Source organism: Equus quagga, chromosome 2 (assembly GCF_021613505.1).
Source record: "Equus quagga isolate Etosha38 chromosome 2, UCLA_HA_Equagga_1.0, whole genome shotgun sequence".
Lineage (NCBI taxonomy): Eukaryota > Metazoa > Chordata > Mammalia > Perissodactyla > Equidae > Equus > Equus quagga.
Window position 1 is genome coordinate 98,968,619 of NC_060268.1, and position 27,673 is coordinate 98,996,291.

The 27,673-nt window shown below is 37.6% G+C and overlaps 1 protein-coding gene across 1 annotated transcript in view; it reads left to right on the forward strand.

Annotated features, from left to right (window-relative positions):
* The window catches only part of NRG3 (neuregulin 3), a 1,023,472-nt gene that overhangs the window by 896,461 nt on the left and 99,338 nt on the right, over positions 1–27,673 (forward strand). Inside the window, exon 9 of the mRNA XM_046652790.1 lies at positions 21,432–21,458. Within this exon, the coding sequence (XP_046508746.1) occupies positions 21,432–21,458 (27 nt within the window). The remainder of the gene's footprint in view (positions 1–21,431; positions 21,459–27,673) is intronic.

Sequence of the window (27,673 nt, forward strand, 5' to 3'; positions counted from 1 at the left end):
ACATTGGTTTATAACATTATATAAATTTCATATGTAACTCCATGCATTTACAAGAGCCACACTCCCAGGCAGCTGGAGACTGCAAGTTTTATATATCTGGATTTTCTCTGAACAGAATCAGCGCATTCCAAGATGACATTCTCCTCATTCTTGTTTGCTATATTCCATTTCCATTTCTTTTAAACTTCCTTATTAAAAATGTAATCTTTGAATGGAGTATAGAAGAATATTCGGCATTAAATATTATCAAAGAACCAGAATGAGGAGATAAGAAAAGAAGAGTGCTAACCTGAATCAGAACCCCTGGGTTAATGTCTTAGTTCTGAATGGTTATTTAAGCATCTTGCCCAGCATCCCAGAGCCATGTAGATCTCATTGTCTCCCTCCTTCATTTTACTGTTCACAAAACCAGAGGACGCCAGGGGCTGACTAGGTTTCATAAACACAGGAATGTCTAAGTATATTAAATCATGCACCTGGTAACTCTGAGCTTCTTCATGGAAGTTCTACAGAGCCGGAAAGAAGAGATTTTGCAGCATTTCTGATGACATTCAAAGAGGGCATTTTAAAAACATCTCATAGTGTGTGACAATAGATGCCCATCTCTTTATTTTGAAATGAGACTAAGGGAACCTCGGTTTATTCCATGACAGAGTCATACTGCATACAAATTTACAGAAGTGGATGCAAAGTGGGAAATCGAGTTGAGATGTAATACATATCACATCTTACTTACATACCTGACCATTAATTTGCTTTTCATACGAATTTTTAAAAAAGAAAAAGTACTAAAGTGTATAAAATAAAACATTTATGGATATTTACTTCTTTAACACCATAGCACTGGAAGCTTTTAATTTCTATTTTAAGAAAAATAATATTTTCCCTTTATATTCTACACATTCTGCCTAATAGCTGAGCTCATCCAAAGGGAAAGTTGTATTAGGATTTCCATAACAAATATTTGAAATTTAACTTATGATTAGTCAAATCGATAATGTGGTCTCTAAGAAGATTACCTTTTTTCTTAGAACAGGAACAAGAAGATATTTTAATATTCAGCTAGTAACAAGTATTTTTTGGGTCAAGAAAATAGAGTTTTAATAAAGTGACGTTTTATCACAGCTTAGAAGCTTGGTGCCATATGTTAAACTTCTACTGCAATTAGATCACAAGATAAATGCAAATTGAAGATTTTTAATAGCAATTTCTGTTTATAATCTCAATATGTGTTCATTGTAAACAATTTGAAAAAAAAAATAAATGTGAAAAGATTATCTACAATCCCATGACCAAGAGATAAGTAATAATAAGCATTATTACTTTCAGTCTTTTTTCCTACTATATTTGTGTATAAAAATATAGATATTATTGAATAATATGGTTGCTTGTGCTTCTTTTCCAAAACTGTGTATGTCATCTTTTCATTTTAAATTACAATTTAAAAATTTTAAATGTCTTTAATGTTTTTATAAAATGCAATATAGTTAACATGAAATTTAATCACATATATGTAAAAAGTCATAAATATGTATGCATATGGAAATGTATACTATATATACATATATATATGAAAATAAAAACATGGCCTTGTCAACACCTTGATTTTGGAATTACGGCCTCTAGAATTGTGAGAGAATAAATTCTGTTGTTTTAAGCCACTCAGTTTCTAAAAATTTGTTACAGCTGCCCTAAGAAACTAATACTCCATTCCTAGCACCAAAATCTGTATCAGTCAGGGTTCTGCAGAGAAGCAGAACCAATATGATGGATATATACATATATGTATTATATATTTGTTCAACACAGGGCCATGGCATCCTCTGTTAGCTCCAGCCAGCATTAAAGATCACTTAAATATTTAGAAATAATGGGATATAAACATATACATATATATATGATTTATTTAAGGACTTGGCTCACCTGATTGTGGGGTCTGGTAAGTCTGAAATCTGTAGTGCAGTAGAAATTCAGGCAGGTATGGATGCCACAGTCCTGAGGCAGAATTTCTTCTCTGGGAAATCTGTTTTTCCTTGTAAGACCCTCAGCCAATTGTGAGATGAGTCCATCTACTTTACTGAGGATAAGCTCCTTTACGTAGAGTCACCTGACTATAGATGTTAACCACATCTGAAAGATACATTCGCAGCAACACCGAGATTCGTGTTTGACTGAATCTCTGGGTACCATAGCCTAGCCACGTTGACACATAAAACTAACTGCCAGATATGACAAACTAAATTAAAATTTCTGCTGTTTAACACAAAAAAGGTTTATTTCTCTCATCATGGTCAAATATTGTGTTTGTTGGTGGGAATGGGGAACAGTACTGGCCTCCACATGGTCACAAACCAGATCAGGAACCCATTTAGGAACTCAGAACCCATCTAGCAGTTCCCCCCTTTAGAGCTGTCAGACAATTGTTTAAATCAGACTAGAAGGTAGAATATATCCCTTTTCTTACATTGGCCAAAACTCAACAACATGGCCCCACTTAACTGCAAAGGCAGCTGGGAAATGTAGTCTTCCTGTGTGACCAAGAGGAAAATGAGATGGTTTTGATGAACACAAAGCTCTGTCTTTGCCTCATGGGAATTTTTTTTCTGCTTTGGTCACTGGTATATCCCAAGCATGTAGAATATTAGACTCTGAAACATATTTGTTGATGTGCTAATGAAAAAAGAAAATATCAATATGAAATAAATATAATAAATTCTAAAGGATTAAGCTTTAACATATAAGTTATTAAAACATCTGTAAACAACCGAATTCTCCCATTAAAGGACAGAGTCTAGGTGAGAGAACAAAGCACACCTATGTGCTGTTTAAAAGAAAGACACTCCAGTGATAACTGAAGGGAGAAAATAAATGGATGAGAGAAGAGATGCTAGTCAAATACATTGAGAAAAACAAAAAAGGAAAGTGTAAAGTTAAAAAGGAGTCACAGTGTTAATGAGAGGAAAGGTGCAAGGTAAGGTTAATAAAGAGAGACATTAAGTAATGGCAAAAGCACAATTCAGCAAGATGATAACTAGTCATTAACCAGTATAAACCAGTCTACATACCCATTAAATATATAAGGTAAAATACATTAGATAAAAATAAGAGTTTGATACAAGTACAATTATGTAATTATAAGGGGAACCTCCAATATATTTTTTTCATAGTTGAAGATTCTGTAGAGAAATATATATAAGGACCCAGATAAATTAATTTAAGGCCATCAGCACCATAAATAATTGAGAGTTTGGGTGCATTTTCTACATATTAGTGAAGTAAAATAAATCACAGACAATGACAGAAATTGCAAAAGCAAGCTGGCTGGCTATGTTCTGGTGAGTGATTCTTTTTATGGGCCTCATTTGTTTGCTTCAAAAACATTTCCTTAAGTGTCTCTTTCTAATTAAATCCCATTACACACAATGATGGACTCTGCGTTTAGACCCTATTGATACAGTACTGTTTCAAGGGGTGGTGTATCCACCCACTATAAAGAAGTCCTTGAGACAGAGACCTGTGCTGGGGAAGGACTGTCTCTCGAGACCAAAGACTGGGTTTGAGTCCTGACCTTGCCATCACCAAAGTAATTTAACGCTTCTGACAGATGCACTATATATGTTGAATCACAAACTTGAGTTCAAATTCACACTATTGTTTGTGAGTTATACGATCTTAGGTGAGTTACTTTTCCTCATTAGGATTCGATGTTCTCACCTCTAGATGAGACACAAGCTGTAGAGATGCAATTCTGTCTATAGCTTCAACATGCTTTTACATAATAGTACAAAGAGTTCCTCTCTAGGATGCAAAAGGCCTCTGCCATCTCCAGTTCAAATAAGGAACTGTATTTATGTTAGAATAACTAAAAAGCCAATTGAGACACTTTTTGCAAAATAAAGGAATTGTTTCCCCAAAAGAACAAGGAGTTAATTAAGGCAGTGTTAAAAATAACAGATTCCTGGGGGGCTGGCCTGTTTGCATAGTGGTTAAGTTCATGCACTCCAGTTAGCAGCCTTGCATTTGCAGTTTTGGATCCCAGGCACAGACCTAGCACCACTCGTCAAGCCATGCTGTGGCAGCATCTCACATAAAATAGAGGAAGACTGGCACAGATGTTAGCTCAGGGCCAGTCTTCCTCACCAAAAAGAAAAAAGAAAAAAAAGATTCTGTCATTTCTGTTTATCAAATTTCCAAAACATAGGCTAGAAATTGAAAGAGCTTCCAGTGTTACAGGCTTGTTTTGAGTTTTATACACATCAGTGGTAGTGCTTAATACAGAACTTGATTAATGGGTGGTCAATACTTGCTAGCTATCTTCTTTCCTTTGATATCTGGGAATAAAATTAAGTTGATAGAGCTGCATGATTGCTCTTGCTGCCACCAACACTGACAATACTCCATTGGGATTTTCCTACTCAATAAATGATGAGTTTATTCCTCAGTTCCTAATAAGTCCAAATGATTTCCTTTCTCACATACATATTTTGATTGAAAATGAGAAATTGCTGATCTACAAAATAAGTTGTGATACTGGAAGAAAAATGTCAATATGTGCTTCTACATAGAAGGCACAGAGGAATTAAAACACGCCCAGGCAGGTAAAAAGAGAGCATTGATGTTAAAAATCCAAATAAATATCTGATGGAAGAAGGACAGAAATTGGAGGGAAATGGATAAACTGGGAAGAAGAAGAAGCAAGAGATGAATAATGAAATGTAAAATTTGTCTCAGATCTTTGCAAGACGCAAGAGAAAAGTTGACATGGAGGAGTGCAAACAGTTTAGCAAAGGGAAAAAAGAAATGCTTGAAATGAGAAAGATACAACACAGTAGATGTTCTGTTTTACCCACAAAAAGTACTGAGAAGTAATATTAATGCAGCCTAACCTTTAGGCTACCATGAACACATGCACACATACATACACACGCTGGGGATTTAATAGATCTGACACTTAACGTGCATAAGAATAACCCTGGGAGTTTATTGAAAATACAGCTCATGGAATTTGCATTTTTAGCTCACATTTTGGCTGATTCTAATACAGATGTTCAATAGTCCACAGTTGAGAAGTACTTTCTCGTTGTTCTATACTTCATCATTATTCCTAGAGAGATGAATTTCTTCCTCACATTTTCATCTTGGTTCCGGGGTGGGTTTATAGATTCAGAACAACTTAGAGAATTGAAAATCACCTTTTTCGTTATGCAGCAGAATCCACTAAGATCTGAAGGAGAGCTCTGTAGTGAGTAGAACATTCATGAGACTTTTTTTAACCAATGGATTGTGGCTACAAGAGAAGAAAGAGATAGCAGGCAAGCTTGACACAAGAGTCAGAAAAGAGACTTGAAGCATCCCTGAAAGAGAAGATAATATAGCCGACAATGTTAAGAAAATATTCACTTTCAACCTTCTGAAATTTGGGGAATTATAACAGCAATGATCTGCTGCCTTCCAATGATCTATGAAAATACATTTGTATGGAAGAAATAGAGCTCATTTTAAGGGACTCCTGAAAGGTGATTATTCTTCAATAAAAGTAAAATTGGAAGAGCTATTTAATGTTAATTCATGAAGGACTGCTAAAAGTTAAAAGGCAGAAATTCTCTACTTGAAAAAGCAGACCGACCCACAGGAATTGAAGATCATAAGAATAATGTCAAGATGGTATGTGTCTGTGTGTGTGTACAAATATATACACACACAATATACAAATGATAAAGCAATAAATAATTGTAAGAAGAATTGCATAAAATAGAGATGTAATAGCTTATAAATCCTTAGTTTCTAGAAAAGAAATGTCCATTTATAAACAATATAAATCTAAAGTTATCATTAAATGAATTCTTCAGTAGTTTGTTTTTGGGGTCTATGGTTCAAATACAACTAAACAGAACATAATAAATGCGTGCTCACTCTGTATGAAAAACAATGCTTATGCTTTTGCTGATTAAGATTATGTTCAGCAGCAAGGAGCAGAGCACCCAATTAGACAATGATTCTGTGAATTAGGGGTTTTATTTGTCTGAAGTGATGACAAGTGCGGAAGTGTAGAGAGTCTCGGGCTGTACAGCACTGCAAACTGTCATCAGAGATTCAGATCCTTAAATTACTGTCCTCAGTCATTTTAGCATGTGGCTTCCATCTTCCCTTCTGACGCCTCATAATTGGAGAATGGCTGTACATCCACTCCAGGCTGAGCGAAAGAGGAGGGCACCTAGCAAATGGCTAAATCTTTTATCAAAAGTTCAATTAAATCTGTTCCCTTAAAAAGAGCTTTGTTGAAACCCCGCCTTAGAAATTTTCTGTTCCCAGGGATAAAACAGAACTGTGTCATATAGCCACCCTAAATAATGCAAGGAAGGCTGAAAAATGGAGTATTTTAGCTGGGTACAATGACATTTTGAAAAGATTGTGGTAGAGAGAAGAATAGATATCAAGTAGACAAATAGCAATGGCTACAAAATTAGATATATTATCTAATTTAAGCCTTTCATAAATTGTATGCATTTTATTTCTTAAGTAGATGAGGACATTGAGACACAGAAAGGTTAAGTAACTTGCCTAAGGTCACACATGGTTATCAAAAGACAAAATCAGGAATTAAAGCCCGTATAATCAAATGCTAATATCTTTTTCCACCATACCACATTCCTCTAGTACCGCCAAGCAATATATTCCTTAGAAAGTCAATTTCAGAAAATGTGTGAATCGTTAGTCAGCCATGTGTTTCAATGCCTTTTGATGGTGGGGACTGAATCTCTTCAGCCTAGACTGAAAACATTTTTAGGGTCATGTCTTCAACACTTTTGTATCCCCAGTGCTTAGTCCCAGGTTTGATTAGTAAAAACCCAGAGGTGCTGGATAAATCTGGATTTAGAGGCTAGATTTTGAGCTCACAGAATTCAGGGGAGAGGGGAGAGGGTCTAGGAAGCCACACAAGCCTTCACAGAACATGTTATAGAGGACACATTGAACAAATATTTGCTAAAGGTTCAAATAAATAATTAAAATTTGATGTTTATATGTATATAAAAGATATATATATATATAAAGAAAGAAGAATAGCAGTAAACAGAGCAGTGCTTATTAAAGCTGTGAGTTCATTTGATAAAAAAGGTCACACAAAACTGGAAAAATACGAATGGATAAATTGGCTCTTGAGCTGGTTTCACTGTGATGAATGTCATTCATTCACTCAACAAATGCTTGTTGAGCACCTGCCTTGTACCAGCCATTGTTGTAGATGTCTTAGATACAATTAATAAAACAATAAACAGATTGTTATGGGTGGAATTGTGTCCCCAAGATTCATATGTTGAAGTCTTAACCCCTAGACCCTAAAATATGAACTCATTTGGAGGCAGAGTCTTTACAGAAGTAATTAGGTTAAAATGAAGTCATTAGAGTGGGTCCGAATACAATATAATTAATGTCCTTATAAAAAGGGGAAATTTGGACACAGACACACACAGACAGAGAGAACACCATGTAAAGACGAAAGCAGAGATCTGGGTGGTACATCCACAAGTCAAAGAATGCCAGAGATTGCCAGCAAACCACCAGAAGCCAGCAGGGAGGCGTGGAACAGATTCTCATTCACAGCCCTCAGAGGGAACCAACCCCACTGACACCTTGATCTTGAACTTCTAGCCTCGGGAACGGGGAGACAATAAATTTCTGTTACTTAAGCCACCTAGATTGTGGCAATTTGTTATGACAGCCCTAGCAAACTGATGCACAGTGAAGCCTCTCCCTCAAGGAACTATATTCTAGCCTGGGGCAAGGAGGAGAATATGAAATTACCAAAGAGATGGCAATAAATTCTAAGGGGTAAAGAAGAGTAGGGTTAGGGAGATGAGAAGTGCTGTTTTATATAATATGATGGCTGATAAAATGCCATTAGAAGTGAAAGGAGATATGGAATTGAATCGTGTTGCTATTCAGAGGAAGAGCCTTAAGAGCAGAGGGAACAACCAGTCCAGGGCTCCAGGGAAGAAGGCTCCTGGGTTAGAAGAGCTGCCAGGAGTCAGAGTGGTTGGAGGGAGTAAGGGAGAGGGAGAATGGAGGAGTCTGGTTACAGAGTTAATGGAGGCCCACAGTGTAGATTTCCATTTTAGATTTTGATGTTGAGTTTGGCTTCTATTCTGAGCGACATGGAAAGCCACAGGAGGGATTTTTCAGCAAAGAAATAATGTGATCTGACTTAAGTTTTAAAAGGACTTCTCTGGCTGCTGTGTAGAAGAGACTGTAGGTGGGGGCAAAGTTGGAAGCAGAGAAATTAGGGAGGAGGCTAGTGCGGTGAAACCTTCCAGGTGTGAGATGCAGCTGGCGTGAGCCACAGTGATGACGGGGGACATGATGAGATAGGTAATTGAAGGGTCAGATGAAGCATCGCGAGTTCAAGGGAAAGCTTGACAGAGAAATGGAGACCAGTTCTCTGGAGGATGCTGCAAGAAGTTTCCACTTAGGAGAAGTGGTTAAGAGGGCAGGGAGAGGATGGGGGCATTGTATGTCAGTACTAGAAGAAAGAAATGAAGTTGGTATAGAGGAGAGTTTGACTTGGTGGGGTCACACAGCCAGCCAGAGCAACTGGGTCATGAGCCATCACACAGTTCACTCCTTTTGCTCATATCTTTGAGTGACATGTCTGGACCCTAGTAAGTGTTGTCGCAGTGTGGTCCCTGCAACGAGCAAATGAATTTCATTTCCTCTAGAGAAGGTTCGATTTGGACAAGGGGAAAAATGTCATTATTTAAATCTCCTACAGCTATGAACCCTTTATCTAGGATTTACCATCTGTCTATTAATATGAAGAAAGAGAAAATTACTTAAAACAAAAATTCAAGCTGATTTGACACCGACTAAGCAAAATTGTTTGGTTTAATAATATCAAATGCTCAGAGCAAGAGTGATTCGATAGTAAGTGCTTAACAGCTTGAAATCCCACAAAATTTGTTGAAAATTTCTTTGCACCTAGCTGCTTAAATATTTTGTTTAGTTACCATAGAAATTACCTTATTTTATATCTCAATTTTTTCAAGAGCAGGAAATGCAAATTTGAAGACAGAAAATTTTTTAAATAAAGTCAAATTTAAGGATAACATGGCAATATTGAGATCCGTGTAATTTGTATCTAATTTTGCAATATAATAAGTTAATTAATCAGCATCTTAATTTTTTAGTAGTTACAAATCTCAGTCTATGAGATATGGATTAGATGTATATAAAAGACCATTTCTGTAGTAGGTTCATAGATAAGTACTTGAAACCTGGGTTTGAATCTCAGCGCTGTTAGACACAAGTAGAGGAGTCTAGTTAAACCTCTGTGTGCATTGGCTTCATCTCAAAATGTGAATAAAAATAGCAGCTACTTCATAAAATTGCTGTAGGTTTTAAATGAATTAAGACATGTAAAGCACATAAAGGAATGGATGCTTAGATTAAGCCCTCGAAAAATTTAAGCTGTATTATCTTTATTATTTGAATTTCCTTATTTTCTATGTCAAGTTCTATTTCATGGGGTGAGATAAAAGTGTAATCACAGTTGATCATTGACTCTCGTTCCCTGAGGTTTGCATCAAAGTTCTGGAAAGAGGCATGGCCGGTGCCACACCCGGGCCTTGGTGCAGTTGGAGGAGGTAGAGGGTGTGGGTTGGGCAAATTCTCTATGCCCTTGCCTGTACATGCTGGCATCTGCTCAGATGTTCTAATTAATTATTATCATATTTTCAGTCCACAGAGGTCATTGCTGCATCCTGTGGTCTTCCCAACCTCATAGCTCATTGTGTCCTGGCTGTCAGGTGCATGGGGAGTAAATTGCTCTGCATAGCTGCTTCCCACCCTGGCACCTCTGAGGCCCATCTCTCAGGACTCTGTAGGCATTCCACCCTTCAGTGTAAAGCTGAGGTTGGGAGAGTGGTGGGCTTGGATTGCCCTGTGGTCTTGCTGCCTCCAGGGCCCATGCTTAGCAAGCTCAAGGCAACCTTGTTTGGGAACCTATTTCCCTTCTTCTAATTGGAGCAATGGGTATGGTAAGAAACGCATGGTTTGGCAGACATTTCTGAATATCACCTCCTAGACATTTTGGCTTTCCTCCATTTCTTCTCTTCACCTAGAAAATCTTTAACACAGTAATCTGTAGAGGGAGTCTGGCTCATTGTCTAGAGCATCAAATCTACTATTTTATATTTCGATTCCTTCTGGGCTGAGCATTTTGCAACTCACCCAAAGTTTATTTTTTCCTTTTTGTTACAAAGACCTCCCTTCCCTTGACGCAATGGAGGAAGGAACGCAGCGTAGAAGAAATTACCAATAGCAGTGATCACATTGAGTAAAGCTTCAAAAATCCATGCAGCTGTTTACTTTTTCTTTATTTACTCAGACGCTCTCTCTGTGCCAGGAACTGTCCTGGCATCTATAATATAAAGACAGACTGAGCATAGTCTTTTTATTAAGTTGCTTATTGTCACTTGGGGGAAGATGGGCAAGTAAACAAATAAATACAATATTTAGAGTGGAGTGTGCTGAAACTTAGAGTACCTAAATACAAAGATAAATATACATAAATAAATATAAATAAAGATAAATGTAAAGTGCATAAATTAAGAGACTCCATGAAAGATTGTGTTGGAGACATTATATGGACAAAGATATGCTTCCCCAAGCTGGTTTTATTTGAAGTGAGTCATTATAAATAAACAAAGTTCACCAGACTGTACAGGAGCAGGGTGAGGCACTGGAATGGGAGAGGGAATGTGGAGATGGGCTGGAGAAGAAGGCTGGGGTTGGATGATTAAGGTCTGAATTAAAGGGCATCCTAAGCAAGATGGAAAGTTTTCTGTGGATGACAGCGGCATAATTTAGTGAAATGAGATGCTTCCCGTCTTGAGCAAATTAGTCCCCTCTCTGAATCTCAGTTTTCTCATCTGTAAAATACTATCCGTAGAAAGGATGTTATGAGGTTGAGTGAGGTAGGTGTCATATAGACTCTCAAGTATATAATTTGTGGATGCTAGTTTCAAGGCATAATGTTGTAGATCCTATTTGTTTGGCTGGTCGGTGTCCAAGTGATGCAAAATTAGAGTTTTCTAAATCATCCATACTCAGCTTCTGACATCTGCACACCATTTTGAAAAGATCGTCTCACTAATAGGATGCCCAGCAGAGTGATTATGTACATTCAGATATCTAGAAAGCACATATAAAAAGTTATCAAGATTATAGAAAGTGAGAGGATGAGGGTAAGTACCTGGATTTGACTGAGTTCCCAGCTAATTATGGGCAAAATTAGATGCTGGTTTCTTCCATTATTTTAATAAAGGGGCTTCCCTTGGCTTTTCTAGACTACTAAGAATAATCCAGCTGCTCTGGGGGAATCCATTATTAGGAGAAGGCTCTGCCAGTTTAATTTCCATTTCTTTATTTCTATTAAATAAAGGAAGCTTACGTTAGTCCTTATGTTATTAACTACTTAATGGATTTAGGAAGCAGGTAGCAAAAGAAGAATCATTCTTTGCATTTAAATGAGACAGGGCTCTCAGCTGATTATGCATTTAGGGAAAAAAGTTTCATTCTATTGCTACATTTTAAGTCTGCAAAAGTAATAAATTCATCCATCAGTGAGCCCAAGTGTGTCGTCTGTTGTGCTCATTATCAAGTATTCCCAGGTGTGCGGGGGTTTATAGGTATAAATTGATGTGAGTTTTAAACTTAGTAACAGAAATACCCAGCAGAAGGATCATAAGCTATGAAACTATTCCCACACCAGTGCTTTTTGTAAAAAAAATAACAACTTATAGCATTAAATATTAAATTAAGTTCTTCCCCAATATTGGTCTGTGTTATCTTGTCAGAATGAAGCAATAGAACGTAGTTAACATCAGAAACCACAGGAATGCCACATTTCATTCCCAGTTGCCTGACTTTATGTATCATTTGAAGAGCACATACCAGATATTAAGCACCATGATTGTGTGTATTTAAATAAATAAATCGATTGATTGATTCAGACATTCATTATCCACCCATTTGTGAATTCAGCCAGCAAAAATCCTTTGAGCAGTTCATAACCTGCTAGATAGGGCATCTGGTCTGGAAGGAGGTGAGATTACCAGACAAACGACCACAAGACAGAATCGAAAGAACAGAGTGTTACTGGAAAGGATACCTCTCCGGGAATTGTTTGAGCTGAGTCTGGAAAGATGAGCAAGAGAAGGCAGCTCTTCCAAAGAAGACTTGAGCTCTAAAACCCATGCTATGTTGTGGCAACCTTCATGCATTCCTCAGATGATGCTCAGCTTGTGTATGGAAAAGAGGCAGCCGGTCACCCCAGGAGTGGAGACCGTGATCACTGTGGGTGCCTGTGGATAAAAGCCTGTGCAGGCTTGGCTTTTCTCAGCAACCCTAGTGGCTATCAATGCTTCTTTTTGTTGTTTTTTTCAAAAGACATTAAAATAAGAACTTCTTATATGAGTAGTCACCAGTGTGAAGGTCTCCGTTGACTGAGGCGGTAGAACGGGAAAAGAAAAGACTTTACCTTTTTCTTTTTTTTCACTCTCCCCTGCAGATTACTCACAATTCAATGAGGAATAGACGACGTAACTCCAAATATAGAGTCTGTGTGTGTGTGTGTGTTTTAATGGAAACCTATTGGAAATGCCCATAAAATCTGGAATGCTTAGGTGGCAAATATAGCCTAAGAAAGCTATATTATAGTTTATGAACATGATTTACTTTTTAAAAAATCTCACAACAATATACCTTCAATGAGAATGAAAATTGATCAGATTATGAAAAAAGATTCAATAAAGGTTTACTTGCCATCTACTATTTGAAAGGCACTAGGCGAAGTGAAAAAAGGGCTGAGAGAAGATCCCAGTTCACCTAATTAATTATGATATTGATACACCCCTACTAATTATAATTCAAGGCATCATAACCTTACTTCTAAATACAGACCCCATGATCATTCCTAGAAAAACAGAGCAGGCGATGTTATTTCAGGCATTCAGAGATGGCTTCAAGAGGAGTTGGGCCTTGAAAAATAGAATGAGTTTGTAGGAGGAAGACTTGGGAATCCATCAGGAAAAATGTTCAAGGCTGGTGGAATGGCTGGAATAAAAACATTGTGTGAATATGGGGCCTATTTGGGGAAGTGCTGGCAGAGCAGAATGCTTAGACAGTTAGGGGAAAAGGGTGATTTTTTTTCCGTGTTTTTAAGTGATTTCCTACAGGAAAACTTTAAATAACCAGCTACCTTCTCCATTTGAAGAACTATTTGTAATACAATAATTTTTGCCATACAAGTGAACAGCTTTGCATAAAACAAAATATAGCAAACTAAACCAGACATTGATGATGGACAAGCCTGCCGTTCAGAAGCCATAATTGCCTGCCACTAAATATGAGCCCAACCTAAAGAGTAGTTACCAAGAGGAAAAGCAATGTCAGGTCTGTCTTGTCTGGTCCCACACCATTTCTTGATGGTGTCAGACGTCACTGAGGAATAATGCCAACACACAGGCCTGTTTTTGGCCTTTGCCCTGAAACGGTTACCCCAGCCTATAATAAATTGCACTTTCTCAGCTGCTACCCCTTTTCCTGGATCCTAACCTAAAAGTACCTCTTCCTGGTAATGACCTTAACTTGCCTTCTTAGAATGAATTCTCCTTGCTGCTTTCTTGGCAAGGATTTTTTCTTTGTTTTCCTTCATCATGAATGAGACTTTTTCCCAGCTGCATGACATCACTGCATTTGGATGCTCCAGATACATACCTTGGGCGGTTGGTCTAGGACCAAGACTCTTCCACCTCACAGAGGTCCCTTGGGTAATCTTTCTCTTTGGTCCCTCTGCCTTTGGAAGATGGGAAGCAGAAGATCCCTTTTCTGGGATCTCCAAGTTACCAAAGCTGCCGTCTCTGTTGGGAGGTGAGAGTTAATTGTCTTTATACTTTGTTTAACAGAGTGTAGCTCAAAACAATGCTTCTTAAAATGTGTCCATAATTTTCTGAATTAGTATTTATTGTGAAGATATTGCAATTTTGAATTGGGGAGTATCATTAAAAGCATAATATTAAAACAATTTGTTAACAAAGGCTTTAATTAATTAGAGTGGCAACTACAAAGGCATAATGCTGACTGCCATGTACAACTTTCTTTCCTTTCTTTTATTTTTTTCTCCTTTTTGAGTTGACTTTCCCTCATTTGATTATAATCTTTGTATCGGATAACCATAATCTCTTCTGTATGTCTTCATTGATACTAAAATGGATTGAAGTTGAAAAATTAGAATTATTAAAAGTGCACACAACAGCTATTTCAAGGATTGCTTTACTGATTTGAAATTATTAAGAGGTAATCCTTAAATAGAATATAAAATAATATTTTAATTACCATGCGAAATTTAATATTTTTCCTGTTCAAGTGAATCCTAAATTACATTTAATAATCATGTGACAAAGATATCCATATGTTGGATCTTTTCAGGTAATAATCTGGTGATTTTGGGACTCCAAAATTGTAGACTCATTAGGTGGTAGATTTGATTTGGGGGAGTTTTCTGGAAACCTTTGCGGATATTATTTTCAAAAGAGATACCACCAGAGGTGTCATGTACCTTGGAATCTCTAAAAGCTCTAAGGTGACAGAAAGAAAGCTGGATACACTGTGAAGGAATACAAATGCCACGTGTGATGGGCAGAGGGCTGGCCCAGATGGCATTTCATTCATTTGTTCAATAAATATTTATTGAGCATCTATAAAATGTCAGATGCTATGATAGGCTGGAGTGATAAATTAGTGAGCAAAAGAAACAGCTGCCCTTTACTCCAGGAATTTAAGCTACTTTTCTACCTTAAGAATCTAGGAATCTATAAATATGACTTTAGTTTTTCACAGAGGCTGGTTTGCTTCGGCTGTCAAATGGGGCTCAGTAGCACCACTTCACAAGCTAATTTTTTAAATTATGTGAAAGAAGGTTTGTAGAAGCGCCCAGAGAGAAAATAAGAGAATCTGAGAAAGTCAATAAAATATGAGAAGATGCTGGGGAAATTATCATGAGTTTTAGGAGCATGTAGCCCGAGTGATTCACGTATACAAATTTATTATCATTAATTATATAACCAAAAAAGCAATACATTCTTTTTTGAGTGAAGAATTCTTCTACACAATGGTAATTCTTATTCAATTCTTCAATCAATAAATGTGAACATGGAATCAGAGTTAAGTCTAATGCTCCAAGATGCTTTCACTGGAAAATTCTGCAGGTAAGCTATTTAGGCAAGATTCATGTTTGAGTAGCAGCCTAAGCTAATGGCCACTCATAGAAATCAGGTGTAACCCAGTTTGGATATTTCATTTTATGGAACAGAATGTGCATCTTGAGTTTCCACTGCAAAAACACATGTACAGTCTCCATGGCTGCCTGCTTCTCCTGCTTTGATGCAGATGAACATTCTTACTTAGAGGATGAGAAGAAAATGTAAAATTGAGCTATCTCTGTTCAACAGGATTCAGTAATAGAGCTTTTGAGAAGGAAAATAGAGAGGCCATTTTTCATACCAAGGCCCATGGAAAGGAGAACAGCGCTATGTGCTTCTCTGGAAGAGTGGTTTTGCTTTTCCGTGATCGATGACCTGTCTGGTGTGAGGTGGCCACAGTAATAATGTCAGGGCTTGCTCTCAACAGTGGAAAAAAGTTTCAGTCAGATGTGATGGGGGAGAGAGGGGACTGGGTGTGTAGAGCTGAAACAGCCACAGAGAGTCCTCTGATGTAGGCACATCATGCAGGGTCATTTTGTGTTAAACTGACTCTAAATTTGTTTTACATGTACAGAGGAAAGACTAGAAAAAACTAGAACAAAAACCTAACAGGATTTAGTTTTAGGAGGTACAAAGAGAGGTATCAATTTCTTTTTATAAGTATGATTTTTCACTTTCCAAGTTTTATTCATGAACATATATAAATTTTAAAATCAAATATAAATGTGCTGATAAAAATAAGATTGTATGTTTAAGGAGGTAGCATAATTTAGTGATTAGACTCTGACCTGCATTCATATCCTAACTCTTCCACTGAGTAGCTGGCAAAGGATAATATGATCATGTCGCTCTCCTTTTAGGACATTGTAGAATTGAACACAGTGCCTAGAAGGAACTTTCCTGCCTCATCCTCCAGGAGTGTGCCCACACCCTTGCCAGCTCTCCTTCTCTCCCTGTTGTAGGACCTAAGGCCTGACGTACTACTCTGCTCCCAGTTGCCACATTCTCTTAGTGACTGCTAGTGTCACTTCCCCATACTGACACAGTTATATGCTCTGGTAGCCTGTGCTGAACCCCAGTCCTCCAGCCTTTGACCCCTTAAACTTTTTGAAAGATATGTGTTCTCTGGCTCCATGTGTTGCTTCTAGACAGAAGTTTCCCTTGGTAATAAGAGCAAAATCCACCCTCAGCCCTTGATCTTCTCCTAATGAGAAACCTTAGAGTCTTTCCCAGCCTTTCCTACTTTGCCTGCTTTGTTATAATAAACTGCGGCATGGATAACTATGACCTGACCTATGACATCCCATTGCCTTGTCCATGATCTTATCTGGGAGCAAGCAGAATACATGGACCCACTGTTGAAGCATGATACAATTACATCTCTTCACAGTGATTCTAGAAACTCCTAGAGAATGATAATCTCAGGTGTTAAGGGTTAGCAAACATTCAAAACCCAGCCTACCATCTTCATAAATCCAATTTGGTCTTCTCAGTGGAGATGGACCTCCTCTTCCTAAAGTGTCACCAGTGGAAAGTCATATGACAAGGAGCTATGGGAAGAATGTACAGAGTGACAGATTTCAGTTCAGTTTTTAAGATAACCCATTTATAACTGACCCACTTTAGAGTAGAGTGGCTGGTTTCCTCCACACGTATATGGCATGTGTTTCCCAGAGTGGGTACCATAGGTCACTAGTTCCACAATGTGCTTCATGACGAGTGGTCGTTCAGGTCAAGTTGGGAAATACTGCCGACTGAACACTGCCAGGAGAGTCTCGCCTCACGTATGGTGGCCTTTAGGGATTCTTGCCATGGGGAAGCCTGCTGAACCTTAAGCCAGTGTTTCCAACTGTTAAAAACACCCAATCATATTTCCATGTAAACTGTTTTTCCACATCCCATGGAACAAGGGTTTAAATGATCACATTTGGGAACATTCTATGATAGAATTGCCTTGTTGGTTATTTTTGACACAGGGATGATTCTGAAGCCCACACTCACGTTGCGTTGTCCCAAAGCTGCACGACAGTGAGTTCCTCATCACAGGGTGCATAACAGCCTGCCTCATCTCACCCTGAGGTTAGAACCAAGTCAAGGATTGCTCTTGCTTGTGCTTGCTCACCCTGCTCGCACTGAGGGAACTGTTGGTAGCCTGTCTGTCTGACAACATAGAAACAAGAATCTTTGAATTGCTCACACACGGAAGCATGGACACTTTGGAAACGCAGCCCTTGAATTTCTAGGCGTTTTCGGCTTTATGGAATTTTAAGGTTGTCTCTCCAGTTGCCTACTTAGCCCTCAAATCTTAAGAATGTTTCAGGTTTGCAACAGAGCTGCTGGCATTTGTTAACCATATTCCAATTTTAAGATTATTTGGTTCAATATTGGACTCATATTCAGAAACAACCCTTTATAGATTCCTTGCTGTACGTACAAGCAAATAACTTCCGGTAGGCCAGCCTCGTCATGAAGAAATCTCCCTACTAAGCGATGAAGAAGTATTAATGATTTGCCAGTTGGGTCCTTAGAGAGACGGGATTCCCGTCTGCCTAGCTTGTATCCGGCACTTCATTAATAAACTAGAGGTGAGCAGGTCGGCAAGTGGTGCTTCCACAGCGCCTGAGGATACTCGAGAACAATTTGTTCTCTTAAGTGGATTAAGTAACTCCTCCCCAGACATTTTATTACCTGATAATTTTGTGAAAATTAGCTTTTCTTAATGGGGAGGGCATATGTAAACTGAATGTAACTGGAGGCTGAGTTGAGCCACTTAGACTCAGCTGTGTTTCCAGTGCTTGCCAGCAATGTGTTCTTGGGGAAGTCTATTCACCCCTCCGGGCCTCTGTTCTTCATCTGTCAAGTGAGGATAATGACAACCTTCTAAGTTCCCGCGAGATCATGCTTACAGGAGTTCCTGGCACATAGCAAGTGCCCAGGGAATGTTAGCCACTGTATATAATCATAAGGTGCGAAATGTTCCAAAAGAACTGCAGTTTTTACAGATAAAAGTTAATCACACTGTTAAAGAGATGGAAATTATACATTCTAATACACACCATAAGGAAAATCCAACTGGTTTTGCCCCAGAATGTGCCTCCTCTTCCACCCCAGTATCCGTGCTGTTCTTGGCACATAGTTTGTTGAGTGAATGAATAAATGAATGATTAATTGATTAATTCTCACCACATTCCTCTTGATGTTTTCACGCAAGTCTCAATATCCCCAGGAAGGCTGTTTGCTTTAAGAAATAGTCAATGAAGGGTTAGGAGAGATATTGCGGTTTACATACTGTGTATGACTTAGTTAACAAAATTAATTGCTTTTCTGTCGTGCCATTCATGGATTTTCATTGATCTTTTTGTGTGAAACAAATCCTATCAATATCTTTAGACCTGCAATAATGATCACAGGGTTTAGTATTTTAATAAAAGAAAGGAAATATGTGTGTGTGTGCACATGAGAGAGAGATTCTAAATAATCTAACTTTTTATTTTTACTTTTCAGTGGTGTCAGTTTTCATGAATGCCATTATTAAAGTTAATAATTTCCCTATAAATGCCACCTTCCTTGATAGTATTTCTGAGAATTACAACTCTACTAATTAGATGTAACTTTTCTGGTATGTTCAGGTAAGACCGACCAAGTTCCTTTTCTTGAAGATTTCTACTTAGAGTTTTCAATGTTTGAATAATTTTCAAATTCTGATTTCTGTCTCTTCTCCTGGTCATGAATTCATTGTAGTTTAAAGTATTCAAATTGACCTCAAATTTATCAAACATGCCACTCACTTCTTAGCGCAATCTTCAGACTCGCACGGCCTGATTCTCTATCTTCCTGATCGCTTATAGAGGGGGAGCCGCCATTCTCTGTGGGGAGAATGAAGTGTGATCATTGGTTATACAGCAAAACAGATGTCAGTCAGCCTTACATTTCGGAGCCATCTCAGCTCCACCAGAGAGTTCTTGTTCAACGAAACTGGGGCTAATGTCTTTCCAGCTGCCCAGTCATATCACTTAACATCTGTGGTCCACTATTTGAGGTGCTCTGTTCCCATGTTTCAATGCACATTCTTCTCTTGATTTCCTCCTTGAGCCTTCTGGTCTGGCTGTATGGGAAAGATTTTTATTCCCAATCTTTTCTTTTCTTTAGTCTTCTAATAGGTAACCTCACTCAAATCCTTGTTTTCACATACCACAATGCCAGTCTCTCCCTGGTGTCCTAAGTGTATGCAACCGTGAAGCTTTGAGAACCCACGTGTGGTCTTGCCAACTTTTCTATATTCTCCATTCTTTCACACAGCACATTCTCTCCCTCCCAGGAGCAAGCTTCTGGGTCCTTGACCTCTCCATCCAATGCACACTTTTCTGGTTTTCCATTATAGCACCGTTACATAGAGTTACCAGAGCTCTTTCTCTGTGGTCTCCCACTGATTTCTGAATTACGTGGAACAAAAACCCTGTCTTTTCATGAAAGTGTGCTAGATATCTATCAGAGTGTATATTAGGCAGTCAAAAATGCCATGTAAAGAAAGGAATGCATCTACTTTTTAAAAACATTGTTAACATCTTTCTTTAAAGGACACATTTCTCAATTAAAATAGGTCTTAATCACTTAAAAATGCACTACTTATAGTCAAATTCATAGAGACAGAAAGTAGATCAGAGGTTATCAGGTGCTGGGGTGCTGGGGAAAATGGGGAATTATTGGTTACTGGATATGGTTTCCCTTTGGGGTGATGGAAATTTTGGGAAATATAGTGGTGATGGTTGTACAGCATTGCAAATGTAATTAATGCCACTGAATTGTACACTTAAAAATAGTTAAAAGGACAAATTTTATGGTATATATATTTTACCACAATAAAATTTAAAAATGAATTATTTACAAATAGGAAAGCCACTGAAATATTCAAGATAACTAAAGGCATATCTTCTAAGAAGAAAAGCTTCATTGGTAAATAGAGAAATAGTCAAAGCAAATTCAGCAGTCCGTCTTGGAAACAAATACAATTGTAACAATACTTTTTTTTCATTTATTCTCATTTAAGAAACATATTACTACCACAGAAATCATCATTAAATAGTGCAATGGATTTTAAAAGTGGATGAGTGAGTAACTGAGTGATTAAAAGAAAACAGCATTTAGGGGGCTGGCCCGGTGGTGCAGCCGTTAAGTGTGCACGTTCCGCGTCGGCAGCACAGGGTTCGCTGGTTTGGATCCCGGGTGCAGACATGGCACTGCTTGACAAACCACACTGTGGTAGGCATCCCACATATAAAGTAGAGGAAGATGAGCATGGATGTTAGCTCAGGGCCAGTCTTCCTCAGCAAAAAGAGGAGGATTGGCAGCGGATGTTAGCTCAGGGCTAGTCTTCCTCAAAAAAAAGAAAGAAAGAAAATAGCATTAAATAAATGAAACTCTAAGGTTGAATGCCTGGGCACAGCTAAGCCCAGTTTTTCACTCTACTGATCACAGACAGACATTAGCGGCTCAGAACAGTCGACGGTCTCAATGCACGTGGAACCGACATGGACACATCTGTCATTTGTTTCTGGTAGGAAGCACTGTCAAGTTTAACAGTCCTAGGACTTAAGGGTTGGAGAGACTGGTTTTGTGCCCTGGATCGACCTCATCTTTTGGGGCCTATGTAAGATTTTTAATCTCACTGAAGCATGGTTTTCTATCTAACAAATAAAAGGAAAAGAATCCAACATAATTGCTTTTTTGTCAAGGTGAAGAACACCTGGTTAAGACCTGTCATGCAGAAGTTCTTTTCTTACTTATTCTTAACATGAGGTCCAGATAAGTTTATGTTGAACAAGTAGTTATGCTACATAAATTATCCTGAGTTCTGAAAATAACTTTAGCTTCAGATATGCTTTATGTAAACAGCTTTTTCTCCCTTTTTTGGCTAAATTTATACTTAGCATACTTGGCAATCAATGCAATATTATTCTATCTCAAGTTCCAGGCTTTTGGCAAATACCCATCAGTGTTCTGAGCACCCCTAATTGCTGGCAGTCTGTAAATTATCTTTCTCAACCAAACATGGTGGTTAAAATTGAGACCCATACTTGAAAGGTCTGTCTTATAAGCATTGATTTCCATGTGGAATTTTTTCTAATCTTTTTCTCTTTTTCTGTTTCCCTTCCTTACATGCTGACTTCGGTGTAGCAGACCACTTGGGGATTGAATTCATGGGTAAGACTAAACAATTTCCTCCATAAATATCCAGAAAAGGCTAAGTTGGATAATGTGGATCGTGTTCTCCTTCCCCATCTGACTCGAGTTGAAATGTCTCATTATCAGATGCGATTAGTGATAAAAAATGTTTTTGTCGACTTTTCGCTAAGTCACGGCTCACAAAGAAAGACTTTACTTGCTGGGAAGGCAATTTAACATTAAGTGCAACTCTGGAATCATGCAGAAGTTGGGTTTGGCTCCTGGCTTTGGTTGTTTGCTCTAATTGTCAATTTTCTTATCTGGAAAATAGGGATAGTAATAGTTCCTGTTTTGCTGCTTATATAAATTGCTTAGCAAATTGTCTACAAGATGGCAACCACTCAAGTAATGATAGAAAAGTGGTGATGGTTAAAAAATGCCCATTTTTGTTATTTTCTGCTCTAATTCCTTTTGCGTGATGACTACTTTGGATACATTTTGGTGTCAAACTTAATTTGGAGTGTGGACTGTATAAACATTTCCAGTTACAAAACTAAAATATTTCTTTTGAACATATTTACAGTGAATGGAATGCTTTTAAAAGCGTTAGAATATCTTCCATTGGAATTATTTTCTATATTCATAGATAATTAATTAGGAATTGGACATACTTTTATGACACAATATTATAAGTAAAGTAAAAAAAAAAAAAGCGTCCCCTAAGGTTGATATACATCATGAGGCTAAAATGGAAAGATATTCAGGAGTTAAAGTTAGGGAAATTGAAAGACCTAAATTTGAATCCAAATTCTCTGCTTGTTCGGCTTTTGTTGAACTTCAGATTTTTCTCTTATATGATATAGATATGAATACTTGCTTCATACATGCATATGTTTACTGTAATCCTTATAAATTTACTTGTATTGATTTATCCATTCACCCATTCACTGAACAAAAATTTATCAAGTGCTCGTAATAAACAAAGAAAAAATGCAAAATGCTGGAGATAAGATAATGATAAAAAATAGACCAAAAAACCGTAGTTTGATGGAGCTTATAGTCTAGTAAACTTACAGATGATGATCAGGTAGTAAAACTAATAAGTACAAAATTGCAAGTTTTCTGAGACCTGTTCGAGGCACAATGATATTAGCTTGCACTGGTGTGATAGTGGAAGACATCAAAAAACAATCATAGATATTCAGGACATGATTTCAGCAAGTATTTGAGAGGAATTGATTCTGAAGGTTAGAAAAGGGAGATTATCAAGAATGACTACAGGGTTTATAGTCTACATATTTAGATAGAAGGTGAGACCCTTTGCTTAAAAAGAATACTGGAAGACGAACAGATTTAGGGAGATGTTTATTAGCTTAGCTTTGGAAATGTTGAGTTCCAGGTGCCTTCGTTATATCTGAGAGAAGATGTTAAGTTTGTCGTTGTAGGCTGAAAGTTTTGAGAGTTAATTAGAGATTAGTGATTGTATATTTATGGTGGAATTGATCTTCGTTGTTGTGTGATATTATTCACTATTGCCCTATTATCTGGGTGTTAGATCATAGAAAAAGCAGACAGCTCAATTCCTGTGGGTTTTGGGTTTTGCTAGACAGATGTGATGAAAACTCACAAACGCAAAGAAATTCAGGATAATATTCAAATGAAACATCATGAAACATAAGGTAGATGTAGAAGGGAGCGAAGAAAGAATGGCTATCTGAATGGAATCTGTGAGTAGTCATCACGGGCATACTCAGACAAGTTGTTGGCTTGGAGAGGAAGTTGTAGTTATATGGGCCAGGAATTATAGAGAACTATGGACATGGTCATGCAGTCGAGCATAAATGGTTTGTCGAGAGGGACACATGGTTGGTCCTTTACTCACTTACTGATGATTGTGGGGATTAGCAGCACGGACGTCTGAGCATCAAAAGTCATTTTGAGGATAATGGGTACTGGGCCTAGTTGATAGAGAAGTTTGTCCCAATGGACTGCGGTGATTGCAAGCTTTGAGAACATAGGCTCCAGAAGTCATGTAGTAGAATGACTTCAGATACAGGAAACACCACATGGCTGGTGGGTGAGGCTTGGGTAGCCTCAAACCCCACAAGTAGTGTGGCCATGGTTACAGTCAACAGAAATTGCTACACCAATGCTAATTATTCCTATTAAAAGAAATGACCAGTCACCATTCTATTGGGCTTTCCCTGAGCACCTCCAGTGACACCAGTACCTTAAAGGATAACAATTTGCTATGGAACCAGGATATGTATCAAGAGGTCTCCCTAAATCTGTTAAAACATTTAAAATAATTTAGTTACTAGTAGGTGAAAAATAATATGTTATTATGTAGTTCATCTTCATGAATCTCAAGACTAAGGTTACGGTGTATCCTGCAAAAGACGGAAATCAAATCCTAGCTTTAAAGCCTTACAGAGAATGAGTTCTCAGTGTATGAATATTTACCTCTAGCAGTAGAGATCGTCTTGGAGGGAAGGGATTGGGCAAGATCTCAGAGTTAAAGGGAGAATGTAGCACGTGTATAGATAATGGCAACTAATGAAAGATTGTTTGAAATGGTCAATCGGTTAGTGAATAAGTTGTTTTCACTGACTTCACCAATTCTAGACAATGTTCACTCCCACGGGTTTCTCTAACTGAATATGTAAAATTATGTTGGTTACTTTAGAAACAAATATTTTCTTATTCCCATTGAAGGTGATATCAACCCAGTAATGTGGCGTCTTTAGCTGTAAATTCAGGTGGGAAACAGAAATGTAAGCACAGTCTCTATAAACTGAATCATGTAAGTATATTGGTGTGCCTAAAGTGATCAGTGCTAGTTCTGTTTTAATGAGTTCGAGAATAACTTTCTACTCAACTTTCATCATTCTTGCTTTGGGCAATGTTAATTTCATCTTTCCTGGAGTGGGAATATGGGTCACAAGGGATGATCTGGAGCATGTGAGACTTTTCCTCACGTCTTTATATTCCCACTGGCCAAGTCTCTATGCACCCTTATTGATCTGACTCAAGCCTGAATACTTCATACAGTTTAACAAATTCCTATTTATAGCAGGGAATTCCACATTATATGCTTCGAGAATCCTATTATTAATCAACATTTAATTATCACCAGATGTATAAGATATTGAAGATGCAGATATATAGTCCAAATCCCTTAATATCCAAAGGATCTGAGACAGAAAAGAGAGAAAGCTACACCTAATTTAAGCGATATAAGTGCTATTAAAATGACATAGGAAAGATACAATACAAGCAAGAAAGAGAGAAAGAAAGAAGATAATTAAATGCGCTTGGAAAGTTCAGAGTCAGCTTCCCAGAGGACGAGACATTTAAGCTGAGTACCAGGCAAAGCAGATGCGCTGTACCAGGTGATGCCATAGTCCAAATCTATATTAGCCCCGTATTGCTTCCACATTAGGGTGAACCTTGCTATTTCAGTTTCTCTGTCAGGGTCTATAAGATCCCTAGTGTTGCTACTTTAGGACTGGAGAGAGGATACCAACTTCAGTAAAAATGGTTAACCACAAAGCTTTTCTGAGTTAATTTATTAATTTTAAAGAATAATTATCCTATTGAATAAACCATGCCAAACCTAATGTTCATAAAACCATCAGCATTCAAAAGTACTTTTCCTCAATTATATTCATGAATTTTTCTTGATGATGCTTCTGGGATTGATACAATGGAAGTTTCAACAATAAATGCTGCTCTGGAAGATAGTCCCAGTTAAAAAAATAAAGTTAACTGCTAAATTAGGACAGGAATTTGAAGCTTCCTGAAAAACACAAAATTGTATTTGTAGAAAACTTTAAAACTAAAAGATTTATAGTAAACTAATAATCGAAAAATATTTCTTGAATTCATGACTCAGTCATGCATGCAGGAAAATTGAGGTTAGAGAGAAAGGATCCTCAATCCTAAAAATTGAGATTTTTAGGGTCAGATGTTCAAACTTTCCTTCACAGTGTGAAGAGGTCAGGAGATGGAATAGACAAACTTCTTTGTAAGCACAGGTACTCATTGAGTTGTGTGAGAAATCCAACCAGTCATCCAGAGGAGGCAGATGGCCAAAGGGCATGTCACCTGGCCAGGTTTGGAAGGCACGTTGATCATGAAAAGGGGATTTCTCGTGGGAAATTGCAGGTTACTGTGTCAGGTGTTCAATCATGGAGCATATGTCATTATATGCATTTGAGCTATTTGTTACATAGCTATTTCTCTGACAATTCTCTAGGCATCAAAGATGTTTATATAAAAGCAGGTACAATGCCATTTGCAAACATACTGGAAAACATAGGGAGAGCTGAAGATCGCGTGGGAGACCTTTCATGCAAATTTCTTCCATTCTCATATTGAAAATAAAGTGGCAAATACAGGATTTGAACCTAAGTCTGTCTTCTTCCAGAGCTCTTGAATTCTGTTGGGGACTAACTGCTGGGCATGTTATAAAGGGGGACTTCATCGTTACTCAAAGGGATTGTATCCTGGCAAGGTTTGAAGTGGCAATGCAGTTCCGTATCTAGGCCTAAGGTTTGAAGGTAAATTTTTCCAAGTACAATGCAGTCGTAAGAACCTTGGTAGTAAGTCACATTATCCAAGCTATAACAAAATGAAAAATGAACCAGGTACCAATTTATAACTTTACATTCAGAAGTAAACTGCCAAGTGTACAAAAATTGGCTGGCATTGCAGTCTCTCCTGTGGATAAGCTACAGAAGTTGTATGGTATTTGAAGGTTTCTTGGTGATTACAGACTGTGTTGAGTGACATTAGTTACTGCTGAATGCCATTGTGGTGTAAAAGCCATCCATCCCCTCAGACAGGAGACATTTGCCAAATGGAATCATGAGTTGAACCCTCTCTCCAATGACCTCCCAAGATTCTGCTTAAGAAGCATTTACACAGTCTTGTTTTCTCATTTTCTTTTCTCTTTAGCAATATGACCACTCCCTCTCTCTTTACACTAAGAATCCTATAACATAGGTCTCAATACAGGTGCTAATAATTCAGCTCTCTTGATCACAAGCCCCTCCAAGTCTTTCTTCTTTTTCTTCTTTTCTTCTTTTTTTGAATGAAGAGATATCTTGATTTGATTTGGTTGTTCCCAAGACTCTCCAGCCACACATGTAAGGATAATATTTTGGCTTAATTATATACATGATTAATCTAATATTAGTCATTGGAATATTTTGGTACTTCCAAAGGTTAGAAGTAAAAGTCTCTAAACAAAGTCATGGCCACTAAGTCAAATAAAGTAAATTCCGACAGAATTTTCAGGTGAGATGAAAAGCTTTCTGTGATCTTCTTTGAGGAATGGCTACATCCAAGAGATACACTGGAAAATATGCAGATATATTAATTATGTTTTCTACAAAGGAGGAATGGACATTTCTGTAAACACATTTGTAGACTAGATTCCAGAATTGGTTAATGAAGTTTTGTGGGTAAACACTGAGAAATGTATTTGTTGTGAACTATTGGAAAAAACAGCGCTGTTCACTGAAAGCTGACATAGGACCACTACATTTTTGCTAAATTAATATTATGATAATTTTCACAAAGCTGCTAAGTGATCAGATTGGGACTTTCTCTGTGGGTAGTGAATACACAGACTTCAGCAAAAACCTTGGATAGACTTTCATGAACATTTTTGTAATTTGATGAAGCTTGGATTATATCAATTTAGTGATAGGTGGATTTTGGACAATAAAATGCTATATAAAGGATCAAGATCAGCCATGAGTGGAGAATTTAGTTGCTTTTAGGGTAACATTTTTATTAATGGTATAAATAAAGACATAGCTTAAACATTCACAAAATTATTGAAATTTTTATAAATGGTGATTGCTACTTTATCAGATTGCATTAAGATCTAACACAAAGGATTGAATTTTTGGATTGTCAAATTGGACTCAAAAGAATTGGAGATCTTAACCAGTATCAAGTTGATTACGTACATATGGCAATTATCTAAAATGTACGTAAGTTGATAGTAGATTCCAAAGATTTTCTGAAAGGTGAAAAGAAAGAAAAAAGAGTAACAAAGATGTTCAGATTGCCATTGGTTAGGAATTCCTAAAGAGGTTAAAAAATGAAGGGACTTTTATATCCAATTCTCCCTGACACTTGCTTCAGGAGCCAAGATGAATCTGTGGAACAGGAGAGAGAAAAAATGGATGATGGATGGACCATTGGAAATGCTGCAAAGGGAAGATGCTACTGGTTCTCCT